Raw genomic sequence first — 20,422 nt, 5'->3', positions numbered from 1 at the left:
TCAAATCGAAGGTGCAACTTGAAGCACACGTGAAGTTGCATAAACGAAATACATTTGAATCAATTTTTTTTATTGTGCATAATTGAGCTAATTAAAAACTACAATATGCACTGATTCGAATCGAGTGGATACATATAAAAGTAGGTAAAAGCCTAGGGGAAAGACACTGCAAACGAGAGTAACTTTGAGAAATTGTGAATAACTTTCTGTACCTGTGATCGACCAATTTTGTTGAAAAACATCCCTAGAACTGCAAGCAAAGCGAGATATCGGGCAATATTGTTTTGATTTTGCGATAAGTCAGGCAACACCCATATGAAAACGGGAGTAATCCGGAAGAATTCTGAGCAACTCTGTGACGGAAAATGTACCCTTCAGCAAGCACAGTGTCTTGCCTCAAGGTAAAAGCTCAATTATCGCATCCTAGGTCATTTCGGATTTAAACAAGAAGAATGATACCTGTTGCTAAATCTTTATCCATTGTTTTTCAATGGAATCTTTGGGACATTTTATTAAAAATCTCGATACTTTGTTCAGCATATTCACTAGTGCTGTTCCATGTTTTGTGTATGTATATTTGTCATTTATATGTTTATTGTTTTTGACGCTTTAGTCGTTTATTTGTCTATGAAAATGCCATAATAAAACAACTTGTAGGGGGATTAGGGGCATAATGGACACCCTAAGCAAATGCGTATGTTAGGCCTGTATAACAGACAAATACTTAACATATTATCAGTTGGCTTACAACTTTAACTTGTTTTCTACGTATTTCAATCATTTACAGCTGATAGAATGTCATTATTGTGAAGAAATAATGAATTGAAAACCGTGTGTTTTTTGGGGCTGGCAGGAAAGGTACGGGGTGAAATGGACACCCATCGGGGCATAATGGACACCCCTGCATATTTTAAGCTGTATCTTTGAGAATATCGATCAGTTAAGTAACTTGCCAACGGAGATCAATACCACAGATATAATACTCTATCTTGGACGAGTTTACATAACTTCAAAGTTAATTGAATAAATTTTGGGCTAAAATAATCAGATTGATTTTTTCAAACTCTCTAAAACGCCTAACAGTATGCAACGCGCGTACATCCATTTATAATTGCCAGTGTTCATTTTGCCCCGAATAGACTACAACACTAACATTGCTATTTTCAGTAAGTTCTGATCAAAAATATAATACTTTATCCATTGCTAAATCTACGTATACATGTAGATAAGCTAACAATTCACTTGTTTTGTAGTGGGCACTAGTGTGGGACACGCTTGTATGAAAAAAATAAATCCTCGCTCCAGTCGACTTTTTAGATCACATTTAGGCCCCATATGAACTGTACAAAATTTCAGCGCAATCGGTGAAACTATAATTTAGCGCAAGCGGTTCAAAGTTTGCATAGGATTTACTATGGGAAAAGTTACACTTTCAAACAAAAAATCCCGGAGGTCGCCCTTTGTCTCCTTAATTCAAATCGATCAATGCTTCTCGTAGAAATAACATTTACGAAACTTTCCTTCGAAGACCGCAAAACGATTGAATGCTTGTGGAAAAAGTTATTGATTTATTACCTATTAGTGATCCAGCGAAGGGCTTTTTGTTTTGTTTTATCAGCAGCACTGCTGCTGCCGTTGTTGCATGGGGTGGCGGGAGGCATCACCACCCCCAGAAACAGCAGCAGCCAAGGCAGCAGCTACAGTGCTGCTAATAAAATAAAACAAAAAGCCGTTCGTTCGATCACTAATCGGTAATAAATCAATAACTTTTTCCACAAGCATCCAATCGTTTGGCGGTCTTCGAAGGAAAGTTTCATAAATGATTTTTCTACAAGAAGCATTGATCGATTTGAATTAAGGGGACAAGGGACGACCTCTGGGATTTTTTATCTGAAAGTGTAACTTTCCCCATAGTAAATCCTATGAAAACTTTGAACCGCTTGCGCTAAATTATAGTTTCACCGATTGCGCTGAAATTTTGTACAGTTCATATGGGACCTAAATGGAATCAAAAAAGTCGACTGGAGCGAGAATTTCATGTTTGTCCCATACTAGTGGGCACACTCAATCACTCGTAATACCTTATTTGCTGCTGCTTCGAAATTATAAGAAATCCACCATATGAAAATCATACTTCAATTTCAATGATATTTTGGTTATTTCGAAGGAATATAAATAGTACTTTTGAAAAATAGAACAATGACTTGTTCCTTTACACTTATGCATTGAAAGTTTTACATAAAAGTCAACGGTTTCGGCAAAAACAGGGGTGTCCATTTCGCCCCGGGTGTCCATTATGCCCCTAATCCCCCTAATATCTATAATAGTAAAATTAAATAAAAAATGTGTTACTTTATTTTGGTTATTGAAATACCATACTTAATAAAAAAAATATTTCGTTAGAGCGGCCGAAAATGATCCAAATAGCACATGCTTTTCTTCATGTATCGTATACTGCCTATGATCGCATAACTGTCCCATATGAATAAGAAACCCAGCAAATATGGGATTGATATGCGATAATAGGCAGTATAGAGATTGCAAAACTTCCGAATCTACGAAATTATTTTTAACGAACATTCTGTTAACTTTTTTTCATTTTTTTTCCGGATGCTTTTCGAAAAAAATGCAGGAAATAAATAAACAACAATTGCCATTTCAAATTAATAGTGAACTGTCGGATGAATTTTGACAGGTAAATAAACCAAAACAACTTGTATTTTCATGGTCACTAATATTACAAGCGCTAATAATATTAGTGGAAAATCGAGCCTTTATGCAACACAAATTATTAGCACTTGTAATATTAGTACTTGTAACTTGTAGCTAATATTATTAGCCCGATTATGCTACAGGGCCCAGTTCATCATGTTTTGTCAAAATGAAATCTTTAACGGGTTTTACCTGTTGGATATTTTTTCCGCTGTTTGCCCTGAACAGTTCCCATGTTGTCCTGCAGCGCAGTGAGAGAAATATTTTTTGAGAACGTGATTTCAGGTACACCCATATAAAAACATGGTGAAATGAAAGTTTTCAAATGTGGCAGCATATTACATTCTCTTTTGTTACGACACTTTACCACATTTGACCATTTTTGTATGATTGACCCAAAATGAGTGGTGAATGGCGACCTCACGGTACAGGGGATAGACAAAATGATCGGGACAGGTAAAATTTTCCCTTCTCAAAAAATATTCAAATAGCTGTAACTTTTCTAAAAAATTATAAAGTATTCTCAAATTTTTACTGTAAGTGGATCAACTAGTTGTGTATCAGTGGACAAAATTTGAAAAAGATCGGGCTATTCTGCATGAAGTTAAATATAAAGATTCTAGAAAAAGGCATATGACACATTCTACGGGCCCCGTATCATCAATACTCAATTTTCAAAGTTGAAATTTGGCATATTTTTTATAACATTCTGCACTACTCTTGTCATCCAAAAATGTATTCTACATGATATTAATGTGACAACGACGCGTTGCATTGGGGCCGTTATTCCAAGCAAAGAGAAAAACAGTGAAGCTATTTATCATTTTGTCTTTATTTGCCAACATTTAGGAACTTCTCTCATATACAACTCAGTAAGCATTTGGAGCATAAGTCCGTATGAAAATTCAATGTCGAGAATTCTAAAATTTAACCCGACTAGCGTGTTTCTCAGTATTTTCCTTGCAATTTTCACCCTACTGCTACTTGAAGCCAATGGCTTTACGCTCGTCAATGAAGTAGTGAAGACCGTACAGCTTTACAGCGCGAGCTATCGCTAAGACGCACTTTCTCTCCACAAACGAAAATTCAAACGAACGGAAATCCTCACCCATACCAAAACAATCATCTCTGTAGTAATTAATTTTAGCGCTGTGCGTCCAGAGCTCGTCTCTATTCCAGCATAACGAGGCTTCCAGGCGTGCAACATCATAAGAGGTGATGTCGCCGAGCAAACTGGTAGCCGAGAGTCCAAGGAAATTGACGACGCGCATCACATTCACAGGTACATAGCCAATTGTCTCTTCCATCCGATCCCAGAATTTCGCCTGCAGAGCAAAAAGAATGAATTCAGATTCGAATAAAAATTAGGAATTATCCCGCAAATGACATTATTTTAATGCAAATTTCACAAATTATTAGATACTTACAATAACTTGTGCTTTGGGATTTTTGTCCATTTTAATCGCCAACCACACTACTGGTCAATATCACGGAACGATTGCAAAAACTTCACTGTTGCTCGCTCGCTCGGCTTCACACAAGGAAATGAAGGAAACCGGCTACGCTCAAAAATGTGTTCGGCCTGCACATTTTTAGTAAACATCCATGCCGCACATGACTGTGTTGGAAACACACATTTTTTTAAAATTGCTCGCACGCTCACATGAGCATGTATTTTGCAATAATTTCGACATGGCAACCTCACTGGGTTTATAAACCACCTTCAAATACCGAAAAATATTGATAATTTGCTAAAATGTGAGCGTACGAGCAATTTAAAAAAATGCGTGTTTCCAACACAGTCCCTGTGCGGCATGAGCGCTACTCAAAAATGAGAGCTTTTATTTTAGAGAGTGGCGCGCGTGGTTTGTTTTCTGTTTGCGCTGTTTGTTGCTGATGCAGGGCGGAAGCGGATGCTCGATCAAAATTGGCCAGTAACAAACGCTTAACCAAAGAGCGTCAACCGTTTTTCCGGTTTTTCCTTTGATTGAAATCACGCTAAAAGAAAATCTACACGCTAACCTGAAACTACCCTTCGCCTGGGTCGATTCTACAGTTAGTCTAGTTAGGGTTCATTCAAATATTACGTAACGCAAAATATGACAATTTTAGACCCCCTCCCTCCCCCACGTAACAACTTTTGTATGGAAGATTTTGAAATTTTGTATGAAGCGTAACACAGTGCTAGACCCCCTCCCTCCCCTCATTGCGTTACGTAATATTTGAATGAACCCTTAGAGTCTGGCGGACTGTCACTTTCGATCGGAGCCAATCGAGCATGACGTCACGGTGTAGCATTTATCGGTGAGGACAATATGACGTCATGCTCGATTGGCTCCGGTCGAAAGTGACAGTCCGCCAGACTCTAATTATAGAGGTAATCACGTTCAAATGTATGCGTGCCTTTTTTGTAGATGTAGTTGTGAAACTGCGAGGAAAATATTTGCACTCTTGCCCCGGACGTTAGTTTTATCATTATTTACCCGTTTTACCCAAATCGATTGGGTAATATTTGCATATGCAATCTGAGTAGCCTTTCAATCGGCGTGCTCTTTTGTGTGAGGAAAAATTTGCGCTAGTGTTCGTGTGTTGAAATGTCACTTATCTCTATAGGGCAGTGCATGGAATGATCTCCTTCTCTTTCACTCTTACAGAAATATTGTAAACAACAAGGCCACGAAACGTCAAAATCCCATACAAAATCAAAACAGTGCGGTGCCCTATAGGGACTCTAGTCAGGGGGATGACGAAGGGCCAGAATCATCTACCCAGCATTCAATTCAACATGGCGTCCAATGTTTTTGTTTTGATTGCTTAATTCATGGAAAAAATGCGCTGGAAACATCGACACTGCTTCGCTGCTACATATAATATCGTGCAAAGTGATAAGGAAAGAGAAACAATCATCAAAAACAACGATTTCGTTTGGAATGTGTAATTTCTGAAATAAGCACTAGCAACACACGAGCCACACACCCGAAAATCAGGAGCAAGTTAGGGTAAGCCGACCAGAAAGTGGGTACCAAAACGCGCCGTACCAAAAATGATGTTGGGTGGAGCGGCGATGTACCGAGTTTGACAGCCGCGTCACCCCACTGACTCTAGTCGATTCTACCCGGATTTTCATGTTGTTAGCAGTTGTCAAAATCCGGGTAACCCGAAAACCCAGATTTCTTGAATCTGGGTACAGATCTGGGTAATTGGCACTTTGTCACTTTCCGGCTTGAGAATATGGCAGCGGTCAGGAGAACGCTGGAAATTATGGATGTTTCTGTAGGATAGATAGTTGATATGTACACTCAGCCAAATAACCGTAAGATTTCCATAAGGCCCAACTTATGAAACGGCCTTTAAATAATTCATAATGATTCGGATGAATTTCATAAGGTCACTCTATGACGTAAAATCGTCTCACAGCTTCGCTTTTATTCATGTTTAGCAACATGGTATTCTCAAGCGTCGGTAGCCGTGTGGATAAAACACGGGCTCGGTGATCCCAACGTTCATGGATCGAATCCAGTCTGCATCATTTTAAGATTTTTTTGTTCTTTTCATAAGTCTATCTTATGAAATTTGTCATAGCAAGCACGATCAATTTTCATAAGATATTCTTATGTCATCCATAAGAATTAGTTATAGCAAATTTTCATAATGTATTTCAATGAATTTCGCTAGTTTTTTTCGCTGAGTGTATATTTAAATTAAAATAGGAAATCAATAATGATACACTATAAGTGCTAAAAGTGGCGGTACGTTTTGTATCAGTGTATAATAAGATAGGAGAATTCTGCAAAACACGGTGTGGAGCATGACTACGCTGTGAGAGTCCGAGAGCAAGAAGGAAGTACGATCGGCGTGCGGAGAGAAGAAGAAAGAAAAAGAAAAAGGACAGAGGTGATGACTATAGATAGTAGAGTAAACATACACGGAAAAATATTATAACCCAAAGAATAAGTTTTAAAAACTCAAATTTGGCTAAACTGCTTAAAGATTTAACTCAAAGTTGGGTTGTTTTCTCCCTCGCCCCACCGCAATGTTGTCGAAAACAAAGAGAGAAGCACCGACGCATCCGCTGCTCTTCCGTGGAAGAAGCCAAATTTGGGTTTTCTTGAGTTAACCCAAATTTGCGTCATTTGAGGCCTCCGTTGGGTGAAAATATCTTACCACTGGGTTAATTTTTTTGCCGCTCTCAAACGAGAACTACTCACTCACCACTTTCGCTGTTTAACGCAAATTTGAGTAATTCCACGGAAGACCGGGATTGCGTCAAAACAACTTAAATTTGGGTTGATTTGTAGTTCCGTGTAGATCCGCTAAGATGAATCCGTTGTATCCAAACGAACTGTCAAAATCTGTATCCAAACGAGCATGACGTCACGATTTGGACAACATCAATGGAACGCATGACGTCATATTCAATCGTCGCACTTTTGAAAATTACTACTTACACGCTTGAAACATTTTAGTCAGCGGTGTCCGCGGATCTATGTTTACTCTACTATCTATAGTGATGACGAGTCAGTTTTGAAACGGAATTTGAAAAGGAAAGTTGTGTTTTGAGTGGAATGAAAAGTACACGGAAAAATATTATAACCCAAAGAATAAGTTTTAAAAACTCAAATTTGACTAAACTGCTTAAAGTTTTAACTCAAAGTTGGGTTGTTTTCTCCCTCGCCCCACCGCAATGTTTTCGAAAACAAAGAGAGAAGCACCGACGCATCCGCTGCTCTTCCGTGGAAGAAGCCAAATTTGGGTTTTCTTGAGTTAACCCAAATTTGCGTCATTTGAGGCCTCCGTTGGGTGAAAATATCTTACCACTGGGTTAATTTTTTTGCCGCTCTCAAACGAGAACTACTCACTCGCCCCTATCGCTGTTTGACGCAAATTTGAGTAATTCCACGGAAGTCCGGGATTGCGTCAAAACAACTTAAATTTGGGTTCATTTGTAGTTCCGTGTATATTGAAAATAGAAAGAGAAAAGATTGGTGAAAATTAATGGAAAAATAGTGTTTTAATTATTTACCGCATCACAAACCCTACAATGGCGCAAACAGGTAGGTGTAAAGTTTGGAAAGTTGATTTTTATTGTCATTTCAATGAAATGGATCGTCGATGTGTTTTGGTGAATAGCTTGGAGCTGGGACGGGACCCGTCAGGTGCTAGTGCAAATACGAAACCATTTGCCTGTCAAAAAAGACCACTTCTGATTGGTCGATTTGACAAAAGCAGCGTTGCGCCGCGTTACGTTCGTTTACAAGAGGGCACTCTGTTGTTAAGTTAGCCGTGTTGCTAGTATTCACGGGTTTTTTAAACCTCGTATGATTGAAAATTAACAACTAACAAGATTAATCGTTTTTCTCACTTTCTGCGCTGTTTTTACCCGGAACTTAACATGGTGAAATGAAGTGCAAAACGATACATTATGGGCACAGTGATGTGTATCATTCTGGGCTTCATTTTTACTCATTTTCGAAGAATCCGAAGGTTTGCCGGCAAGGGATGGAAGTCTGTGTGTGAGATCCAAACGAGTAAGATCAGATTGTTTTCAAACTCATTCTTTGAAGTAGAATGCTAAATAAAACTAGTCAACAAGTTTTGATTGATTTGCATATGAAAAGTGTTGGCAACACTAGAGCAGCCCCCGTATCAATGAGAGTATATTACAGGTGGGGAAGAAGAAGAGATGGCTATGTATTAGTAAGCAAAGAAAAATGTAAACACAAATAGTGACGTCACTATTTGGCACGCGTTCTTATGGGAGCTCGCTTTGCTTGTAGTAGTGATATGTTTTGCACCAAACACGGATCTCACGCACACGAAGTGTCTCTTCCACACCTTCATTAGACTCTCATTGCCCCCGTATGAACAGTAATAAAAAGAATAAGAAGGCTTGTACCAATGAGCTGTCACGTCCCGTCCCAGGCTTGGAGGTTGGCGGAATCAAAATGGGGGTTCGTGTTTTTATGCGGTCGACGGCAAGGACGGCGGCGGTGCTTTGGTGATGATGCATGTTGTGCACGGGTGTGTGTGAACACCTTGTCTAGTAGCATTGGCGGAGCTAGCTGAGTGAGAGGAAAGAAAAAGCTGTCTCCGCTGTCTGGTAGCTTACAGCAGTTTGATGTGTGTGTGTGTGTGTGTGTGTGTGTGTGTGTGTGTGTGTGTGTGTGTGTGTGTGTGTGTGTGTGTGTGTGTGTGTGTGTGTGTGTGTGTGTGTGTGTGTGTGTTTTTAAGAGGGAGTGTAGCATGGAGCGGAGAACGGAGGATCGAACGTGATTGTTGCGCAGGGTGCTGGTGTGTGATTTACAGGGCATCAGGGATGAATTTTGTGTTATGCCGATAAGATGTTTCTCATCCGAATTTGTTGTGTCTTTTGATTGTTGAAAACTAATCGAACAAGAAGCGCTAAAATACCGTCTACCCCCGTTGGTTTGAACGACACCTCATGCAAACGAACGGGGTTCACTTTTTAATTTGAACTTCTCGTAACCCTGTGGGCATCGAAAAACGCACTGATGGTAACCCTTTTTGCTGTTTTGTTTTGATTCTGCGTTCCGTTTCACCCCGTTCCATGAGCAGAATGACGTTTGAACCATTTTTAGTTTGAATGATGTGCAAATTAGAGGGGGTCAAATTAAAAAGTGTTCAGATTAGATGAGGTCAAACCAACGGGGGTAGACGGTAGCTTTCGTTTCGGGCCTTAAGAACCCAAATCGGTTGATGGACGGCTGAGAAATTTATAATGAACTACCCGGATAAAAACTAACCATAGGGTGTATGGTGAAAACCATTCCTGCACCATACAGTGTACCATCTACAATGAAGTGTATTGTAATGAAATGGTTCGCTATACTATACATTTACATTGGATTTTTATGTAACAATATATTATACTGTTTTTCTTACGTTTGAACCATTCACTTTTCCGAAACATTATTTTTCCGTGAATTTTTAATTATTTCTGGTGTTCGATTTGAATAGATCGTATGTTTGCTGTGATTCCTATGCAGATTCGACCTATTCAAATCGAACACCAGATTTATTCAGTTTAAGATTTTTTCCGTGCTTTGTTTTGTTGATGTTTGTGACTTTTTTGATGCAAAGAAAGGGAAAGAGAAAAAAGTGAATAAGTTGAAACATCAATTTAACCTTTTGGAATCGATTTTTTTCGCCGCTGTCGACGCAACCTCACTGGTGTCGAACACGTTTGTTATGGTCGGTTTCATCGCCGGGGTCATATATGAATATATGACCCCTCCGGCTCCAAAGGGTTAATGCCAATAACATGTTTAAATCAGTGGTAAACCAGATGTCCTAAGAACTGCAGGTCCAAGCAGGGGTCCGAGGGCGGGTCCAAGCAGGGGCTCGAGGGCGGGCTAGGTGTGTAGAGTGCGATGAGAGAAATACGAATGCAATGTAGGCCAACCCGGAAAGATGCAGGTCAGATTACCGTAAATCAGTAGATGAGTTCAACACAGCCTCCTGTCACCGTAATACTGCCCCACAGGAAAATAAGGAGCCAACATCTCTGGTTCCCACTTCCAGCCGCCTCGTTGAACACAATAGCGGCGGCTCGGCGGCTTGGTTCCCCATGATAGCGCAACAACATAATTCCAGGAGCAAAAATCAAAAGCGGCGAAACTTTTTTTCACAACCAATTTTTTTTTACCTTTTAAAATCGTTGGTTTAAGCGAAACATGATTTTTAATTTCGCAATTATTTATTTAAAAATGAAGTCGTAATAGTATCAGCTCGTCTTCGTCACGGGAATAAAGTTTCCATAAAATTTAGAATTGTTATTGACATGATGCAGCCACAGTCAATAACCGATCCTGGATTTTGATGCTGACCTCAAAAACATGACCGCGTGACAGGAGGCTGGTTCAACGCTATTCTTTCTGTATTTGCATTTAGGGGAGTTTTCTCCTCTTCTCTCATGTGAACTTGCCTTCGACCACAATCGAATCAAATGCGGTTGACAAACTTTATCTTTGACGTAGAGCCATCTTTAACATATGGACTGGACTGAACACTGAAATGACTTTTAATATAGGTTCGTCTGCGGGTTCGCTTTTTAACCTAACTTATATTTGAATCGAACTTGACAGTTATCTCATGAGTTGTTTAGTCAAACTTATGCCTCAATATTGCAATAACGGTTAAGCACGCTGTAATGATACTTATGAACCTCGTCACCCACTTCATGCAACTACATTAGTGGTCTACGCGCTCGGCATAGTTCCATCATGCCGCTCAAAGTGTTGCCACAAATAATGCTAAGTTTGCAAAACCCGGTTATCTGGCTGGTGGGGCCTAAGCTTCAACTGTTAATGAAATCAGAGACTACTCAGACTTAGACGTGGGCGATCCTATATATGAAGGGTTATCCAAAACGCTCTGGAGAATTCCCAAAGCGCATTCTAATAAATCTAATAAGCCTAAGATGCCATTAACAGGAGGAAAATGGCAAGATAATATAACAATATATGGTTTATGTAATGTAAAACAATTCAACATAACAAAAGAGAACCATTCCAAAACCATTTGATTAAATGTATAACCAGTAGTGAAATTACAATTAAAAACAATTTATTTACGGTACATTTTATTGTTTGAAACCATTCATGTACCATACAATGTACGGTATATTTAAACCCACGTATCAGTATTTTGAACAATTAATTAACAATAAAATGTATGGTTTTGCAAAAAAATATATATGGAGAAAAATATTTTTTTATATTGTTACGATACTTAACAACCTGTATAATATATTGTAAAAATCTTATTTACAATTCACGGTATGGTGTCCTACATTACATCTTATTGTTTTTGTATTTTTATTTTTACAGTGGTGTCTATTGTAAAAATATGGTTCTAAATAGTACTGTTACAATATAACGTTCGGTTTTTCTACTGTATTTTTTATTCGGGTATGATTCTCCACAGCGAGTTAGTGATATTATTTTCAGCTGAAAGTGTGACAAATCTCTGCCAAATAAAAATGAATTTGTAAAACTATGATCTTTAATTTAAAAAAAATAAATAAAATAAATAAATAAAATAAAACATAAACCCCAATGTAAAGAAAAATGCAATGCATCATTGCATTGATAATGCCAATCTAAAGGATTATTGCATGACAAGTGTGGAATTACTGCATTTCGCATTGCAAATGTTGATATTCAGTCTAATTCGTGCAATGATATAATAGTTTTAAGATTCACTTTACAATCAACCGTTTTTGTAGTTTGATTAACTTTTCCACTGTTGCTTTATTTTTATATCTATTCCTTGACCTGACTAAAAGTGCACTCAGCGAAAAAAACTAGCGAAATTCATGGAAATACCTTATGAAAATTTGCTATAACTAATTCTTATGGATGACATAAGAATACCTTATGGAAATTGATCGTGCTTGCTATGACAAATTTCATAAGATAGACTTATGAAAAGAAAAAATAATCTTAAAATGATGCAGACTGGATTCGATCCATGAACGTCGGGATCACCGAGCCCGTGTTTTATCCACACGGCTACCGACGCTTGAGAAAACCTTGATGCTAAACATGAATAAAAGCCAAGCTGTGAAACGATTTTACGTCATAGAGTGACCTTATGAAATTCATCCGAATCATTATGATTTATTTAAAGGCCGTTTCATAAGTTGGGCCTTATGGAAATCTTAAGGTTATTTGGCTGAGTGTGTAACTAACAGGCCCACGTATGATTCCTCTTGACGGACGGACGGTGATCGAAAGGTGGAAGCAGCACTTCGACGAGCACCGGAATAGCGTGGAGAACGTAGGCACGGGAGACCACGGCAACGTTGGGAACGACTACGCGACTACGCCAATGCAGCAGTGGACTGAAATGAGCTGAGTTACAATTTCTGTGCCAATGGGGCCGTTATTCCAAGAGAAAAATAATGAAGCTATTTACCATTTTGTCTTTATTTGCCAACATTTAGGAACTTTTCTCCTAGCTTCTCTCATATACAACTCAGTAAGCATTTGGAGCATAAGCCCGTATGAAAATTCAATGTCGAGAATTCGAATATTTAGCCCATTCGATTAGCTTGATTCTCAGTATTTTCCTTGCAATTTTCACCCTACACGGAGAAAAATGGATATACATTTTAGCATAATATATAATATATTTTTTTCATTTTAACGTTTTAAACTTTAATCTGCATAAAAAATGTGCATTACATTAATATATAGTATGCACTCCAATGCGTTTCTGATATTTATTTATTTCCATGAATATAGCAACACTTAAGTTATTCTTGGGACTTGAAAACAATTTAGCTCGTCAACCGCCATTGCTAGGAATTGGCTAGGAAGTGAAAATTATCATCTACAATCATTAATAACTTCTGCTACACAACAAGTTACTCGAAAGAAAGCAGTTTATTTCCTGCCTTCGGTTCACCGGAATCCATGGAGCATCACCGACCACGATTTCCATTCACAGTAAGTAAATCTTGCCAATTTTTCCGAATAGACTTAGGATATTGAAATTGTAATACTTTCTCAACAGATTTTATTGTCACCGGAAAGATGGTAGACACCCAGTTGATCCGGAGGATCCCACGGCAAGCCCCACGAAGAACGTACAGGCGGAAGCTTGGGCGGAACATTATTAAACGGTGGTGAGATGATCAAGTTTGCCTCGGTTCCGGATGTTGCTGGGTTTTACTCGCCTGCATATAACCAGTGATTTTTTATGCTGTTATGTATTTATGTTGACTGTATTTTAAGATAGAGGAGATAATAAATTAGTTTTTTTTTCTTTTTTCTGCATCCGCCAAACTTGTTGTGTTGTGCTTTTAGTAAAAAAAAATAAAATCAAATATGCATTGTACAACGAATATGATCGATGTATGCATTCCAATGCATAAACGTCTCTTAGATACGAATTATTAAATCACAAAATATGCATTCCAAGGGGTGGGCAGATCAAATATGGTTTTAGTAAATATTTTATGCATTTTAGCATTTTTGTATCTTACCGTGTACTTGAGACCAATCGCTTTACCAATGGCTGAACTCGTAATTTTGGTTTATACATACCACCGTGAAGTAATCATGACCGTACCGCTTTACAGCGCCAGCTACCGCTACGAGCCACTTTTTCTCCACATTCGAAAATTCAAACGAACGGAAATCCTCACCCATTTCCAAAACACCCCCTTCGTAGTAAGCATCTTTACCGCCTTGCGTCCAGAGCTCGCCGCCTTTCCAGCATACCAAGGCTTCGAGGGCCGAAACATCATCATCGGTGAAGTCGCCGAGCCAACTGGTAGCCGCGAGTTCAAGGACATTGACGACGTTTTTCACATTCACAGGTACAATGCCAATCGTCTCATCCATCCGTTCCCAGAATTCCGCCTGCAGAACAAAAAGAATGAATTCAGATTCGGATAAAAATTAGGAACTATCCCGCAAATGGCATTATTTTAATGCAAATTTCACAAATTATTAGATACTTACAATAACTTGTGATCTGGGCTTTTTGTCCATTTTAATCGCCAACCACACTACTGGTCAATATCACGGAACGATTGCAAAAACTTCACTGTTGCTCGCTCGCTCGGCTTCACACAAGGAAATGGCGCGTGGTTTGTTTGTTGCTCTGCTGCTGTTGCTGATGCAAGGCGGAAGTAGAGTCTGTCACGGAGCCAATCGAGCATGACGTCAATAGCAAGGAACTACACTGAAATAAATTTTGTTGTCGTTTCCACCGAATCCATGGGTAGAATATGAGCCGATGCACACGGGCGGCGCGTCCACGCAGCGTGCACGCAAGTGCGTCCTGAGTTACACACAATCAAATCTGGAGCTCGATTTGAATAGGTCGTATGTGCTTTTGTCGATATAAAATTCGATCAGTTTATTTTAGTCATTGTAGCAATATGGCAGATGTTTTGCAAACTTTCAATGATGGAACAGAAAGCCTGTTTTGTGAGGGATCTGCTGGTTGTATCAACTTTGCTCAATTACAACGGTTTTCGCTATTATGAGCGAATCCAACTGATCGAATTTTTAATCGACAAAAGCACATACGACCTATTCAATTCGAGCTCCAGAAATGGGAGGATGCACACGAGAACGCAACGCTGCCGCACCGCAACCGCGCCGCACCGTGTGCGGCACGCAATGTCAACGCATGCCCCACAGGACCGCTGCGGCAACGCAGCGTGAATTCACGCAGCGTCAATTAACGCTCGTGTGCATCGGCTCTATAAAGACACTACAGTAGACGTTCGATAACTGCAACATGTTTACGTTTCACTTAGCGAACAAAATTCGGTAACTGCAACGTCAGATAGGCGTCAACAACCCATCAATTGACGTTAAATGAACGAAAAATTCATTCGATTGTTCATTTGGGCTAACGTGGCGCACCGTTTTGACAGATAGCGGTGCGATAACTGCAAATTTGTTGCACTCACCGGACTTGCAGTTAAAAAGCATTGCAGTTAAACCGTTTGCACCGACCGAACGTCTACTGTATGGGAACGTTCAAAAATTACGTCCAACATTTGGGGGAGGGGGGGGTCTAGAAAAGTGTGACAGTACGTGTATTGGGTATGAGCCATTTTACGAAGTGACAACAATGTTGATGATGATATTGACTTTTACGGGTTATTGGACGCTACCTCCTGTCAAAATTCATTCATAAAATTGGCTCGTAAAATGGACTATGGGAACGTTCAAAAATTACGTCCATAATTTGGGGGAGGGGGGGGGGGGTCTAGAAAAGTGTGACAGTAAGTGTATTGGGTATAGGAAAAGTGCGTGACAGAGGGGGGAGGGGGGGTCTAAAAACCCGAAAAACGATGGACGTAATATTTGAATCTTCCCTATAGGGAAATTGCTTGACAGAGGGGGGAGGGGGGGCCTTGAAATCCCGAAAAACGATGGACGTAATTTTTGAATCTTACCTATATGCAAAGACACGAAATGTTCCAATTGGAATTCCAAATTTGCTGTCAATGTCGTTCCAATCGAGCAGGAGACCTGTCAAACGCGCTTTAAAAGCAGTTACACGATCAAAATTGGACGCTTGTTATATGTTAATATCCAGTAACAAACGCTTAACCGAGTTAAGATTTTGCTACTTAAGCGTCCAATTTTGTTCGTGTAAATCTAGGTGTAAATTAAAGACACGTATAACCGCTCCCCCAAACCAAGGCGATTTTTGACCGCGACAGCGATTTTTCAGGCGAAGGTATTTCGAAGCCGAACCTCGCATTTTCAAGAGCACAAATTCAGGCCAAACATGTCAATAGGTCCTATCTGCATTTGAGAGACTCTCTTTGTTCACTTTCTCTTTCAGTTATTGCAATGTAATGGTACACTCTTCAACTATTTTTGCAGTACAAATCAAAAGACGATTGTTTTGACCATCGTTCAATGCAAGGAGACAATCATAATACAAATAAACAGCTGAGATATTAACGAAAGAGAGGGAAACCAAAGAGAGCCTCTCTTCTGCAGATAGGACCTTTAGACATGTTTAGCCTGAAATTTCAAAATCGCTCTGGAAAATTGATCGACTAATTTGATCCAGTGAGTGATTAATTGTATAAAATTTCAGCGCAAGGTGATGTTTGGTTTTTCCTGGTTGTGCTTTTGAAAATGCGCTGCATGGCTATGTTCACACACTTGAAAAATCGCTGTCGCCGGCGACAGTCGCGTCGGTTTGGGGGAGGCTTAAAGTGTCTTTAGTCCGCCAGACTATATAGACCAGTGGTGCTCAGGTTGATGTATACCGCGGGCCAAATTGAGATTTTGCGTCCGAGCCGCGGGCCGCAGGATGAAAATTATCGTGAATATTGTATTAAAAGTGTTCTAACTTTTTTACTAAGGCATTTTTAGTATTGGTAAATTTCTAGTAAATTTCTTGGATAATTGCGATAAGTATCTCTTGCACTTCAAGACCTTCAAAGACCTCAGTTTGACCATTGAAAATCGGAAATTCTACCCGATTGTGAGTCATCTGTAGTGACAAATCATTTATTGCTAGTATGGTTGGATTATCTAAACACCATTTTCTAAATTTAGCATCTAACTACAGAAAAAAAAAAAATTGTGGCTACTGTCGCATGGAGGATGTTTTATACTTGGGGCAAGACACTGTGCTGGAGAGTACATTTTCCTTCACAGAGTTGCTCAGAATTCCTCCGGATTGCTCCCGTTTTTGCTTGGGTGTTGCCTGATTCATCGCAAAATCAAAACAATATTGCCCGATATCTCGCCTTTCTTGCAGTTTTAGGGGTGTTTTTCAACAAATTTCGTCGATCATTGGTGAAAAGAGTTACTCAGAATTTCTTTACTCTTGTTTGCACAGTGTCTTGCCCCTAGGTTTTATATAACAAACAAACTATTTGCTTAAAATTATTAAATACCCCCAACTGTATGAATGTTTGACAAAACGAAAGATTTTGTGGGGAGTATTAAATCCACATTTTGAAAAAATAGGTCATTTTTTCAATCTTACTTCGGTAAGACCGAATGTTTCAAAATAATGATAAAATCGACAGTTACGGTACGAGCATAAATAACTTTTTGCACAACTTTTTCAATCATGGAAAATTTTTAAAAGTATTAATGTAGTCATTGAAATGAAACATAAATTTTTCCATAAGATTGAGCATTATAATATTTTTTGATTATTTTGAACGATCAGTAACTTTTTTTCAACGTACTCTACGGGCCGCATTCAAGAGCTTCGAGGGCCGCATGCGGCCCGCGGGCCGCAGTTTGAGCACCACTGATATAGACAGACTCTACTTCCGCCTATAGACACTATAGATTCCATAGACTCGCGAAGGCGAAGACAACTGTAGCCAAACGAACTGTCAGTTCGTGTAGCCAAACGAGCATGACGTCACGATTTCAATAGCGACAATGGATTGCGTGACGTCATATTCGCTCGGTACACTCTAAATTCACGGAAAAACACACTAAAATCGTATTGCTCAACCATGTCTCCGCGAGTCTATGGAATCTATAGTGTCTATACTTCCGCCTTGCATCAAGCAACAGAAAAAACAGCAAACAAACCACGCGCCATTTCCTTGGGTGAAGCCGAGCCATCAGTAGTGAAGTTTTTGCAATCGTTCCGTGATTTTGACCAGTAGTGTGGTTGGCGATTAAAATGTACAAATTGCCCAGATCACAAGTTATTGTAAGTATCTAATAATTTGTGAAATTTGCATTAAAATATTGTCATTTGCGGGATAATTCCTAATTATCCGAATCTGAATTCATTCTTTTTTGTTCTGCAGGCGGAATTCTGGGAACGGATGGATGAGACGATTGGCATTGTACCTGTGAATGTGAAAAACGTCGTCAATGTCCTTGAACTCGCGGCTACCAGTTGGTTCGGTGACTTCACCATTTGTGATGTTACGGCCCTCGAGGCCTCGGTATGCTGGAAAGGCGGCGAGCTCTGGGCGAAAGGCGCTAGAGATGGTTACTACAAAGCAGGCTACAAAGAGGCTTATTTTGATAAGAGTGAGGATCTCCGTCCGTTTAAATTTTCGATTGTGGAGGAAAAGTGCCTCGTAGCGGTAGCTGGCGCTGTAAAGTGGTACGGTCATCACTACTTCACTAAGCGAGATGTCTATGGCTAAACCATGATTACGAGTTCAGCGGAGGTAAAGACATCGGCCACAAGTAGGGTGAAAATATTGAGAAACACACTAACCGTATGGGCTAAATTTTCGAATGAGCCATTTTACGAAGTGACAACAATGTTGATGATGATATTGGTTTTTACGGGTTATTGGACACTACCTCCTGTCAAAATTCATTCATAAAATCGGCTCGTAAAATGGACTATTATCGACATTGAATTTTCATAAGGGCTTAGGGGCCATATTTTTACTGAGCTGTATATGAGAGAAGTTCCTGTGTGTTGGCAAATAAAGACAAAATGGTAGCTTCATTATTTTTCTTTTGCTTGGAATAACGACCCCAATGGCACAAATTGGTACGTTTTCGTTTTTGCGGTGGTGCTACACCGGTGTAGCACTTTTGCACCGAAAATGTTCGTTTTTGATTGGTGATTTGCTGTTGCATGAAGAAGAAGAGCGATGATGTTTTGAAAAATCCCTATCTCTATAACACGGGAAGATTTTAAAATGCCTCTAAAAAATCTAAAACAAAATCTATTTAAAAACGGTTTCATGTACGGTGTTACCAACCGATCACGCGCCTCTGCATATCGTCCATCACGATAGAAGCTGTTCCCAGCTCAAGTGTGTTGCCGCAACTCTGGTAGATGGTATGATTACCTTCAAACGTTCGCACCACAGATCCTGTCAAACGCACCTCCTGCAGCGCTACGATGCCGAACCCGTGGTCCTTCAGTAGATCGGCAAGTATACGGGTGCTCCCAATGAAGTTGGGAGATCGGCAGTTCCACATACCGAGTTTCCAATCGCAAGTCCTTTTTGTTTGCTGGGGTCGTTGCCATCGCTCTCGGTTCGTATTATTCTGTTGCTGATTTTCCGTTACAATGTTTTTTACGGCTGGCTCGCAGGGCCTGACAGCAACCCCCTACTTTCCGGAGGACCATAGTGCACAGTCCCTTCCCTGGCACACGGACGTTGATCAGCCGACTCTAACAACATGGGAATCAGACGCTGTTGTGGGCCGCTCCTTCTGGAGCACAGACGCTCAGGTTTGCAGAGCCTGTGTACACGCAGCGAAAAAACTAGCGAAATGCATCGAAATACCTTAGGGAACGTTCAAAAATTACGTCCAACATTTGGGGGAGGGGGGGGGGGGGGCTAGAAAAGTGTGACAGTACGTGTATTAGGTATAGGTAAATAGCGTGACAGAGGGGGGAGGGGGGGTCTAGAAATCCCAAAAAATGATGGACGTATTTTTTGAATCTTCCCTTATGAAAATTGATCGTGCTTGCTATGACAAATTTCATAAGATGACCTCATGAAAAGAACAAAAAAATCTTAAAATGATGCAGACTGGATTCGATCCATGAACGTCGGGATCACCGAGCCCGTGTTTTATCCACACGGCTACCGACGCTTGAGAATACCATGTTGCTAAACATGAATAAAAGCCACGCTGTGGGACGATTTTACTTCATAGAGTGACCTTATGAAATTCATCCGAATCATTATGAATTATTTAAAGGCCGTTTCATAAGTTGGGCCTTATGGAAATCTTAAGGTTATTTGGCTGAGTGTATTTCTCCTCTCCTCAATGCGGCAGCTTTACGATGCTTGCTAGGGGAAGGACACGCAAGGGGAATAACACTAAACTATATTCACATCCCACATCTTTTACAAAACATATTGCCAAGAATGCCATAAATAAATTTCGTAAAAAATAGTGTTTGTCAAAACAAAAAACACTTTCGGCTTGATTGCTTGAACAGTGTGATTACTTGGCAGTGTTTGACAGTTTAGTTTGGCTGTCGATTAAGGTATACACTAGGGGCAAGACACTGTGCAAACGAGTGCAACTCTGAGAGATTCTGAGTTACTCTTTGTATCGATGATCGACGAAATTTGTTGAAAGACATCCCTAAATCTGCAATTTTCATTCAGCACACGCAACACTTTGCAGTTTGACATTGGTGCCAGATCACACTTTGGCATAAATGGGAGAAATTCTGAGGAACTGTGAGGAATTCTGAACAACACCTCGAACACAGATTTGCTCTCGTTAGA

At 39.8% G+C, this 20,422-nt stretch overlaps 2 protein-coding genes and 1 long non-coding RNA gene across 3 annotated transcripts; 1 reads left to right on the top strand and 2 right to left on the bottom strand.

The window, feature by feature from the left end:
* Positions 1-466: 466 nt before the first annotated feature.
* Positions 467-4,679, bottom strand: LOC109409499 (uncharacterized). Its single transcript, XR_009996358.1, has 2 exons — positions 4,140-4,679; positions 467-4,037 (listed from the first exon to the last, which is right to left on the bottom strand). It is a non-coding gene; the product is annotated as an uncharacterized LOC109409499 (long non-coding RNA).
* Positions 4,680-13,730: 9,051 nt separating this feature from the next.
* On the bottom strand, positions 13,731-14,417 carry LOC115256564 (uncharacterized). The gene is made up of 2 exons (XM_029855306.2): positions 14,205-14,417; positions 13,731-14,102 (listed from the first exon to the last, which is right to left on the bottom strand). Exons 1-2 carry the CDS (start codon positions 14,232-14,234, stop codon positions 13,746-13,748), a joined length of 387 nt encoding a protein of 128 aa, XP_029711166.1. The 5' UTR covers positions 14,235-14,417; the 3' UTR covers positions 13,731-13,745.
* Positions 14,418-17,514: 3,097 nt separating this feature from the next.
* On the top strand, positions 17,515-18,719 carry LOC115256631 (uncharacterized). The gene is made up of 2 exons (XM_029855466.2): positions 17,515-17,907; positions 18,008-18,719. The coding sequence occupies exons 1-2, from the start codon at positions 17,878-17,880 to the stop codon at positions 18,353-18,355; spliced, it is 378 nt and encodes a 125-aa protein (XP_029711326.1). The 5' UTR covers positions 17,515-17,877; the 3' UTR covers positions 18,356-18,719.
* Positions 18,720-20,422: the final 1,703 nt, after the last annotated feature.

Source organism: Aedes albopictus, chromosome 1, assembly GCF_035046485.1.
Source record: "Aedes albopictus strain Foshan chromosome 1, AalbF5, whole genome shotgun sequence".
Classification (NCBI taxonomy): Eukaryota; Metazoa; Arthropoda; class Insecta; order Diptera; family Culicidae; genus Aedes; species Aedes albopictus.
This window is presented reverse-complemented; position numbering and strand designations above follow the sequence as displayed.